The sequence below is a fragment of the Terrapene carolina genome, unplaced genomic scaffold (genome assembly GCF_002925995.2).
Source record: "Terrapene carolina triunguis isolate 2854851 unplaced genomic scaffold, T_m_triunguis-2.0 Scaffold234, whole genome shotgun sequence".
NCBI classification, from domain to species: Eukaryota; Metazoa; Chordata; order Testudines; family Emydidae; genus Terrapene; species Terrapene triunguis.
Genome location: NW_020664585.1, coordinates 10,637,000 through 10,648,449, shown reverse-complemented (window position 1 = coordinate 10,648,449; position 11,450 = coordinate 10,637,000). Strand labels below are relative to the sequence as shown.

Genomic DNA, 11,450 nt, shown 5'->3' with positions numbered 1-11,450 from the left:
GTGTGTGTGTGTGTGTGTGTGTGTGTGTGTGTGTGTGTGTGTGTGTGGATTTCCATTTTATTTTTCAATATAATTCTGTTTGCTATTGCAGCTGTTTCTAGGAACAGTGGGATTGTGATGTATTTAGATTAGTAAGATTTTCTCTAAGTACTTAGCATGAACTGAACTTGGCTTCCATCAAAATCGGTATTGGAGTAGAGTTAGGCCAAACATTGAGCACTTTTGAAAATCCAACCTTATGTTCACTCCTCTACCTAAAACAGCATGTAAGATCAGTCTTAACCCCTTTCATCAGCCTTTCCTGTAACCATTTTGTGTCTTGACACAGAATAAAAATTACAATACACAGATTAACAGAGATTATTATTTATTTATTTGTATTCCAGAGTTCCCAGTCTGAATAGGGTTCCATTGTGACAGACACTGTACAAATGCATACTAGCAGTAATAAATTAAGCTTTGAAACTCCTAGTACCAGAAAGGTGGAGACTTTGGGGCCCTGAAAACTAATGTTATTTCCTGGTCTGTTGAAAGTAATCAATTATCTACATTTGACCAAATGTATAGACTCGGATGATCTGAAAATGAGCTCAAGAATGGAACTACATTTGCAATTTCAGCTGCTGACACTGTCTGTAATTCTGGAAGCCAGTGTTGCTAGCATGTCATTAATGGCAGACTAAAATTTTGTTCTACTTGGCCAGTTATAATAGAAGATTTTATTATTTGTCAGCTAACATGCTGTCTCCTGCAGTTTAGCTGGCATGACTGACAACTCAAAGTTATTTCATGTCTAGAAAACATGATTCATTTTTCAACAGAAAATCAAATTAGCCTCTCTCCTTTCTTCTGTTTGACCTCTGCTATACTTAGCCAAGCTATTATCATCCTCTGAAAGAGCACATTTGTTGAAAGTATCTTAATGTTACTGTAATGCTCTTATCTTACTGTAGTAAAAGTATTTAATTGTAAAACACATTGTGTCCTTTAAAAGTGCAGTTACTTAGTTCTCTCTGCTCTGGATCAAGTCTCCCACAGAGAAACATTTTCAATGTTTATTAACATTTGTTGAAATGGATAAACAGAATAACTACATTATATATGGGTTTATGCACATTTTCCATTTGTAGCTATTTGTATTCATTCCTGCTTTCTTTCCGTCTTTTTCTTTTAAGGGTTATTTTTACTGCTAAATTGAAAGAGGATTACCTTGCAGAAGTCTGCCTCCTTTATAAAGATGAATAGCCAGAGCTGCTTCAAACTTCTCTGCAGAGATTAGATTTGCTATTTCAGATGGGTTCTCGTAGCCAAAAGCATCCTTAAGACTGCATATGTGACCCACAGCTTCTAGATGATCCCTTCATCACAAAAACAATAGAACAAATGGAAGATGATGAATATTAATATGCTGCAGACTTGCCATTATGTTAAATAGCTTAATAAAAACATATTTTGCTTGAAAATTTTTATCCCCTAGATTCACCTTCCTTATGCAACCTGGGTTGGAAAATACTCTCTCATGAAAGCCCCTTTCTGATATCTCTATGTCCTTCCGATTTTTATTCAATAGGGTGTGTGCTGCCAGCAATAAGATCTGCATCCCCTCACATGGCCCAGTCTTCCAAGGTACTGAGAACCGTCAGCTCCCTTTGAAATCAATGAAAGTTGAAAACATTCAGCACATTGCAGGATCTGGCTCTATGAACCTGATCCAATGTCCTTCAAATCACCGGAAAGACTCCCTTTGATTGCTGTATGTGTTGGATCAGGCCCTCAGTGGACTGAATCAAGGGGGCCTTGTGAAAGAAAATATAAAAGCATCCAGTTAATTAATCCCATTAAAATAACTACCAAACCATCACCACCACCAAAAAAAAAAGTGCAACGTAAAACTTTGTTCAGTCCAAAAGGATTTTAGGCTCAAGCAGAGGACTAAAAATTGTATTCCCCAGCCTCCTGCTAACACACTATTTGACCTTGGACTTCATTTCTCTTTGCTTCAGTTTACTCATCTGTAAAATGGGGTTAGTTCTCTATAATTGAGCCATTTATTTAAGAAATTGTTATTTAACATGTTTTCATGAACATACCCAGTGTTAACACAACTGAGATTTTAAAATATCAAGACAATATTATTTTTTATTGTTGGCTTTCAAGATGATAATGATATACATTTTGCACAACATAATCTAACAATATTCTTCACATTAAAGCCCTGATACAAAGACCGTTAAAGTCAATGGAAAAACTTCCACTGATTACAATGGGTTTTGGATCAGCAATCTACTTACTACCAGTGAGATTTTACATCCCCCTACTGAAACTGAGATCAATTGACAATTGTGCCATTGTCATTAGCCAGTGCAGGAACATGCCTATATTTTGATAGAAACTTGCATATTGTGTCAGCAAAATGTATATAAAATAACGTCAAATAGGAAGTGTTTACATTTCCAGCATCATAAAAAGAACACTACATTTTTGTGGTCATTAGATATTGCTCCAGTTGGTTCATTTCTCATCCACATATTAATTATTCTAGCATTAAAATCCGTGAATTCAATAGCTTCTTGAATATTAGTCTTTTTCCTTTCTCTGTCGCTTCACAGCCTCCCAAAGAATGTAATTATCTGTCCTGGGGAAGTTAGTCATCAGTGCAGAAATTGCTGCTAAAAATGCTATAAAACGTCTTGAGGCCCTGGAAAGACTATTAGCACTATAACAGACAGAGCCTTATTGGCACAACATATGGTACTATATTTCTCCATTATACTGAATAGGAATTCATTTTACTTTGGATTTCACCATTTGAAATAAAACTAATAAATTAGAGTAAGCATTAATAAATAATAAAAATACAGCCAGATTGCAAGGCCTTTATTCACATTGTTGAGCAATTATTCACATGAGCCGTCCCATGTACTTCAATTGGGCTATTTATGCAAGTATCTGTTTACCAATGTATGGGGTTCAAAATTTGGCCCAAATTAAATAATAATGAACCGCAAACCTCACAGCTGTAGAAATGCATTCTCTCAGGCAAGCAATCGGGATGCTCATGCAAACATTTCACAAGTTCTCATGTGCTCATTAACTTGTCTAAAATAATTTTTTTTCCCTTCAGTATTCCAATTAGCATACATCACTATCGTGTACAAGCAATATGTTTGCATGTTACAGTTAATTTGAAAATAACTCCCTAACACCACACTCCAAGGACTTCAGAACCCAAGACACTCAGCTAGAAATTCTGAGCTGACGCAATCTTGTCTAACTACAAGATGTGATCATATTTCCTTTTGTCTTCAGTTACCACAGCTCCAAATCACATCGCTATTTTTTATCATTTCAGAAATCATGGTGCAAACAAATACTCCAAAGTAATTTGGTTCACTCATGAAACTGTTCCTGGGTGTTGTTCGTTCAATCAATGTTACTCTTTATATTTTGATCCCCTCTACATAACAAACTACCATGCTGAGGGACCCAGATGCAACATACTAAAGCCCTGACACTCATAGACTTTAAGGTCAAAAGAGACCATTATGATCATCTAGTCTGAACTCCTGCACAACACAGGCCACAGAATCTCACCCACTCACTCCTGTAACAAACCCCTAACCTATGTCTGAGTTACTGAAGTCCTCAAATCGTGGTTTAAAGACCTCAAGGTGCAGAGAATCCTCCAGCAAGTGACCCGTGCCCCACACTGCAGAGGAAGGCAAAAAACCTCCAAGGCCTCTGCCAATCTGCCCTGGAGGAAAATTCCTTCCTGACCCCAAATATGGCGATCAGCTAAACGCTGAGCATGTGGGCAAGACTCACCAGGCAGACACCCAGGAAAGAATTCTCTGTAGTAACTCAGATCCCACCCCATCTAACATCCCATCACAGGTCATTGGGTATATTTACCGCTAATAATCAAAGATCAATTAATTGCCAAAATTAGGCTATCCTAACACTTTTTTATTTTCTGTGTATATGTGGGACTTTATGGTGTTATCACTGTTGTGTAATGCAATTAAAAAAGCTCGGTCTAATCTACCCTATAAGGTTGCTATGTGCCCAGGTTCATCCCTTTTTCAAGGTAGCTGTCCCTTGAAATCTGTACGGGTGCTCAGTACACACTACCATCTGTCCAATTTTATGGGCTCAGGATCATCCTGGATGTCCTGGGTTTTTTCTGTACCTCAGAGGTGGCAATCCCACCTCCCAGGCAAGATTGAACCATGATTTAATCACGTCAAGAAACTGTGACTGGTTCCCTAATACTTTACTTTTTGTAGTGTAGAAGTAGGATTTATTTGACTTGCCTTTCCCATGAGTGCCGAGTAGTGTATGTGTCGTAAAGAGCAACACTCAAACCAGATGAGGAAGGTGTCGAAAGGAGAGATCTCTGCAGTTCTTGGCCCTGAACCAAGCTGATGGCTACCCAGATGACATATTTCCCTACTCCAGCTCTAGCTGTTACATATGGAGACAGTGGGATCAATGGCAAAACCTGCCAACAGAGCTGACCCTGCCAGACACAAATCAAAGAGGGAACAATGGTGGTCTCAATGGTAAATGGAAGGAGAGACTTCCTTGCAGTGTTCTAAAAGATGGATATTTATGAAGGACTCTCTTACGGAAGCAGAGCCTTGAGTTGCCACTATTGAGGTCCTGGATATGTCTAGAGGCAGGATAAAAAGCTGGACTCACTCTATGACTGGTTGTTCAGGGGCACGTAAAAGATATTATACAATTTAGGAAGTTAAAATGAATACTTTGAAAATTCTTTATAATCCCTAATCCTGAAAACATTTATACACATGCCATTGAGTTCAATGTGACTACTCACTCTCATGCTTCAGGTTAAGCACATGCATAAATATCTATGGGATCAGGATGTTAAATTGGATGTATCTAAAGTATTGGAATTTACAGAGTGCAATTTTCTTCCTCCATGAGAGGCTCATTTTCGCTCAGGGAATGAAGAGTACAACTTCCTGTACACTTGAACACACATCACCACTTCAAGGAGGATGGGGAGAGGATGCTTTGGAGACTATTTTACAAGGTTTTTATTTTGTTCTGTTTTGAAAGCTCAGCTGTCTGTGAAGTCACAGATGGCCCTGAATCAGGCCAAGGCATATATACACTACTGATATATTTTGTTTTCTCTTCTGATAAAAATTGAGTATTTAAATTGTTTTGCCAATTCATAGACAAACACTTTTGGAATAAAAATAAATGTGTTCTCTGCTCTCTGTAAAGCGAACACACGTGACAGTGTGTGACAGCCTTGCAAGAAATACTGAATTTTGAGGTAGTGTTTTCTCTATTGTTTCCTTGTAGATTGTGGGTAAATTTCCAAAGGAACATCTTCATTACTGACATTCTTTACTTCAGGCCAGATTTTGCCATCCTTACTTATGCTGAGTAGCACATTACTCCACGAACGGCCCAACTGAATTCAGTGCTACAACTTGTGGAGTGAAGTGCTTCTAAACTGGAGTTTGGGCCTCAGAATCTGGCAGTTTTTTGGAGAGAGTCAAATCAGAGGAATTGTGAATTGTCCACTACTCAGGCTGAAACACATTATTTGTTATGGTCCAGTTGGATAATAACTTGGAGGCACAGCTTCAGCTGCACCACTTACAGACTCCAGAATTAAATAACCCAGTATTTAGAGAAACACTGTGAACTCTGGATTCATTTTATTGGATTTTGTTCTCTGTCTGTGGGCTTCAGTTACTTTCATTTTTTATCATCTAGTATTTTTGGTAATAAAATTTGGATGCTGGTTATTGAACATAGTGCTGGGCGTCCGGCCACTGATTTACTGTTTGGCTCTAAGTAAATCCCTTCACTCTTGTATGGACCCAATTCTTCTCCTTATAATTCTAAGGTGAACTTCAGGTACTCAGCACATCTCAAAATCAAGCTGTACATCTCAGCTTCTTAATCTCTGGGATAGGGAGAATATGCACCCACCACACTCTCATAAGTGTTGTGAAAAGGCAAAGCAAGAGAAGTCTTTAATGCTGTGGCATACTGTAGTATAGATCTATACTGTTTGTTAGTAATACTGCTGCTAATATAAAATTAAAAGGTGCAGTTCCTTTCTGATTTTGTATGCCCTATTCACACTTTTATGAAGGACTTCCATAGGAATACAATTTTTGTCTAACGTGGCTACAAAAACCCAGGTGATGTTTTATGATCTGTTTCATACATTCTTTCCTACTCTTCTTGATTACTCCAGGGGGAATTTTGTACCACTGCACATGCACAGAATTTATGCCCCCTGCAGATTTTTTTTGCTTCCCCGCAGAAAAATGACTTTCTGATGGGGAAGCCATGGGAAGCCACAAGAGCGGTTACGTGGCAGGCCGGTCCTTGCTTTGTGTCAGGTTTGGGTGCAGCCTCACTGTTGAGTCCCTGTCTGGGGGGAGGGGAGAGATGCACAGTGATCTCCCACCTCTGTGCAGCCAGTGGCCTGTGCTCCCCAATGCTGTGCTGGAGTCTCCAAATTTTATTTGACAAATAACATTTGCAGAATTTTTATTTTTTTAGCGCAGAACGCCCTCAGGAGTATATTGATTGCTGCTTCTGGTTTGTCCCGGCTAGCAATCTGAAAAATGCGACACCGACACCCCCACCTGATTCCAGAGTTCATGGTTCTTCATGCACTGCAAGTTTGTTTTGTGGTTCCAAACTGATTGGGATTCCAAGGTTTCCTGTGAGTTAAAATAATCCGTGGTTCTTACATGCTGTAGCTTGCAACACCTGTGTTGTTTTGCACTATAACCACTCTTCTTCTTCGCTCCCCACCTCCAAAAAAAACCCACTTTCTTTTATATTCTCATTTTGAATGGGGTTGTGCTGTACAATAAGTTATGGGGATAGAGTGACTGCTGTCCAGGAACTTCTTTTTCGGTGTTTGTACAGTGCCTAACACAACCGGCTCCTGGTCTAGGATTAGGACTACCTAAGTGTTACAGTAATACAATTCAATAATAATGCCCCTTTTGAATACATTTCATACTACTACATTGATTCTCTTCCACAAACCCTCTGTCAGCAGCTGATTTCCAAAGCTATATTAGCTGTTGCTGAGTGTAGAGGGCCTAAGGGCTGGTCCACACTAACCCCCCACTTCGAACTAAGATACGCAACTTCAGCTACGTTATTCACGTATCTGAAGTCGAACTATCTTAGTTTGAACCTACCGCGGGTCCACACGCGGCAGGCAGGCTCCCCCGTTGACTCCGCGTACTCCTCTCGCGGAGCAGGAGTACCGGCATCGACGGCGAGCACTTCCGGGATCGATCCGGGATCAATTTATCGCGTCTAGACAAGACGCGATAAATCGATCCCAGAAGATCGATTGCTTACCGCCGGACCCGGAGGTAAGTATAGACGTACCCTAAGCTTAAACCCACTGAAGTCAATGAAATAATTTCTACTTCAGCTGGTGTTTGGATCAGGTCTGTAGTGCCTGAGCCCCAGAGGTAGTGACCAACCACAATTCCCAGTAAAGTCTACGGAAGCTGTAAGTATTTAAATTACAACTTTGAGATGTTTTCACTGTGAAACCAAATCTGTCCTCATATAACCTTTTTCGGTTTGAAATTGCCTTTATCAGTGAACTTTGTTCCTCTCCCTTACAAAAAGAATGAGACCCCTTTATTTGCACACTATACACTATTCTTGTGACTGTAACAAACTTTAAAGATGGCCAGCAGTCTACAGTTACTCCTGTACACCCTCAACCATTCACTTAATTTATTCCTACTTATTTAATCAACATCAATTTTTCTTTAATTTCTCCCTGCCTTGGACATCTCTTTCCAAACAGCATGGGTGGAAGGAATTAACATAGATGATTTGTGTCAGCTTGAAATGAGTACACCCCAACAGATATAGGACTAGCTTTGGATCACATCCATTGTGGAATTGAACTATCAAAACAGCAATTGTGAGGGGCAATTACTCTGCTTCTTGGGCCCGAAGTCAGTAATTTTCTCTCTAGAAGTAGAACTGAACCCAATGAAGTTTCACTCTGCTTGTCAACAGGTTCAGCTGTGTAAATCCTGTTGGAATGCAGCACTCATCACCTGCTGGGACTGTAAATGTTGGAATGCAAGGCCTCAGGAGTGGAGGATGAATGAGGAATACCTGCCTTCTGCAGGTTTCAAAAGGGTAGCCATGTTAGTCTGTATCAGCAAAAACAATGAGGAGTCCTTGTGGCACCTTAGAGACTAACAAATTTATTTGGGCATAAGCTTTTGTGGGCTATAACCCACTTCACCTATGGGGAGCAAACACAGATATGAACACAGTTTGCCAATGCAACTGCAGGGAGATAAGAGATCTCTACGCTGCTATCTAATATAAAGAGAAGGGGATTTTTTGGCATGCACACCCTCTTCTGTAGTAGTAGTACCACCAGGTAGGAAGTGCAAGGAAAAAATAGAGGAAAAAAAACCCCAATGCTCAATGCTAAATTGATTAACATCTAATCTGCATTGTAGCATGCATGCACAGACACCCAATATTCTAATCTATCTCCAGGGCAGCTAACATTTCTACAGGCTTTATATGTATTAACATATGGTGCCCTTGAACTGGGGATCACTTGATTACTCAGGTTATTTGTAAATGTATATGCTAAATTTCAACAAACAATTATTAGCCTTTACATTATTTTTGTGGGTTTTATGCTCTTGTGAATGTGATTGTTTTCCTGGGGATTTACACAATTTCAAATAGGAAACTGTAACAATGTCTCCCTCTCAAAAATATCTACATAGTCACAAAAACTTCATTTAAGTCTTCATAAATCAACCCCTCAAAAGTTTCAATGTCTGTTCCCCCTTGCACAACAGGTAATAAAAGGTGAGTAGAAAATTCCAAGGAGGGTAGACTAACTAATTTCTTTTCCTTCCTAACACCCCCCTTTTTGATCCCTCTTCCAGGGTTTAAACTAAAGAATGACAGTCTGAGCAGAGACAGCCATGAATAGGTTGTCATGCAGATTAAGGATGAAATGTTAAGGAGGCCAAACATAATTGATGTCTTTATCACCTTTATTATGGAGCTGTTTTTATTTAAAAAAGAGCCAGATCTTCAGTTGCTTGAAATCAGCTATGCCAATTTACACCAGCTAACAATCTGTCCCAAAGGTTTACAGACAAATTAGACTCTGGTATCTTTGTCACTAGGAAATTTAAGAGTTTAAATTCAAAAGATGAAAATATTGTGTGAAGAGATAAAGCAGTTATATAAACAAACTAGTATCACAAACTTAGCATACTCAGTAATCTCAAACCATAAAATTAATCTATATTAGCAGCTGTCCCATTTAGGAACAACTTAAGCGTTTTAATTTTTTAAACAATCCAATGCTTGCTGCAGGTCAACATATAAAAAGGTTTGAGTAAATAAACCAGTATGCACACACACGGATGTGATTAAAGCAAGCTGTACATTTCCTTGAGCATATAAAATCTTCTACATATTTAAGCACAGTGCTGCAAAGACTTATGTGCTTAACTTTATGAACTGGGATTCTCACAATGTCTAAAGTTAAAGCGTATGAGGCTCTGGGCCTTTTATATAAAAAGGCTGTTTAAATAATAGCTACAATAATTAAAGTAACTTACCTGGCAGTGCCAATGTAAGATTGTTTAAGCTGAACAACTGACAGCTAACGCTACTAAACAGGAAAATAGATTTCTAGCTAATATTGCTTACACATTATTCAGATCAGATTTGTTTTTGTGGGGTCCTTTACACCACTGCTATGAATAGTGTTTATAATAACTGAGATGAGACATTCTGATTCTGTTGGGCATTGATTCTCCAACTTCCTGAGCACTGGAACCTTCAGTGTAGGTTAAACACCTCTATCAGACGTATAAGCTGTAACTGAAATGAGCTCCCCTTCAATCTCTCCTTTCTGAGGTCTTGTCTAGCTAAGAAAGTTGCACCAGTCTAACTTAATGTGTTAATTTAAATCAATACACCTCTACCCCTATATAACGCTGTTCTCGGGAGCCAAAAAAATCTTACCGCGTTATAGGTGAAACCGCGTTATATTGAACTTGCTTTGATCCGCCAGAGCGCTGCTTTACCACCTTATATCCGAATTCATGTTATATCGGGTCACGTTATATTGGTGTAGAGGTGTATTTTTAAACTGGTGCAAATCCCTGTGTGGACACTTTTATTTCAGTTTAGCCAACCTTGATTAGGAACAGGTTTAAGCCATTCTTTAACAGAAAAAAAGTGTCCGCACAGACTTTTGAATCAGTTTAAAAGATGATTCAAGTTATACCAGTGCAGCTATTGCAGATAAACAAGCCCTGAGCTGTTACAGGGGCTGAAGATTTACAAGATTTTTCCAAGGCTGGAGCTAATATTTGGAAGGCTAGCTAAAATCAGAGTAATTTATAAGGCCGAAAAATAATCCTACATAGGAAAGATGAGGGTAGAATATTCTGGGAATTGTTTTTGTTGTTTTATCTGCTCCCAATTATCTATCATTTTGATATAACTGAATGCTTTCCATTAGTAAAAAAGCAAACACTGAAAGGGATAGGTTTCAGAGTAGCAGCCGTGTTAGTCTGTATCCGCAAAAAGAACAGGAGTACTTGTGGCACCTTAGAGACTAACAAATTTATTTGAGCATAAGCGTTCGTGGGCTACAGCCCACTTCATCGGATGCATAGAATGGAACACACAGAAAGAAGATATTTATACAAACAGAGAACGTGAAAAGGTGGGAGTAGCCGTACCAACTGTAAGAGGTTAATCAATTGAGATGAGCTATCATCAGCAGGAGAGAGAAAAAAACCTTTGAAGTGATAATCGAGATGACCCATAGAAGGTGTGAGGGTATTTTAACATATTTTAACATGAGGAAATAGATTCAATTAGTGTAATGATAACCAACTATTCCCAGTCTCTGTAAATAAATGGACACAAATCTGACATCAGGAATCATAACATTCAAAAACCAGTGGGAGAACACTTCAATCTCTCTAACCACTCAGTGACAGACCTGAAGGTGGCAATTTTGCAACAACAAAAAAACTTCAAAAACAGACTCCAAAGAGAGACTGCTGAACTTGAATGCATATGCAAATTAGATACAATTAACTTAGGTTTGAACAGAGGCTGGGAATGGTTGGGTCGTTACTGGGAATTTCTCAGGGCCTGAAAGAAGCCCTGATAGGAAAATACATTATGTTGCACCCACTCTTCACCTGGCTGTCCCTATGGAAGTGGACTGGGGGGGGGGGGGGAGTATTACACACAAAGGAATTCACCCACTTCTTTTGGAATGGGAGAGAGATAGGCAGCATGCCCTCTTGCCCATGTGGATAAAAGGGAGGCCAGTCCAGGCACAAGGGAGATGACAGCTCTTCCTTGTCCCTGTGGCTGAAGAAACAGGCATAGGG

General features: G+C 39.3%; 1 protein-coding gene across 1 annotated transcript in view; it reads right to left on the bottom strand.

Annotated features, from left to right (window-relative positions):
• The window catches only part of GLT1D1 (glycosyltransferase 1 domain containing 1), an 81,865-nt gene extending 73,670 nt beyond the window's left edge, over window positions 1-8,195 (bottom strand). Inside the window, exons 1-2 of the mRNA XM_026657018.1 lie at window positions 8,164-8,195; window positions 1,210-1,358 (exon numbers count right to left, since the gene is read on the bottom strand). Of these exons, the coding sequence (XP_026512803.1) occupies window positions 1,210-1,358; window positions 8,164-8,195 (181 nt within the window). The remainder of the gene's footprint in view (window positions 1-1,209; window positions 1,359-8,163) is intronic.
• Window positions 8,196-11,450: the final 3,255 nt, after the last annotated feature.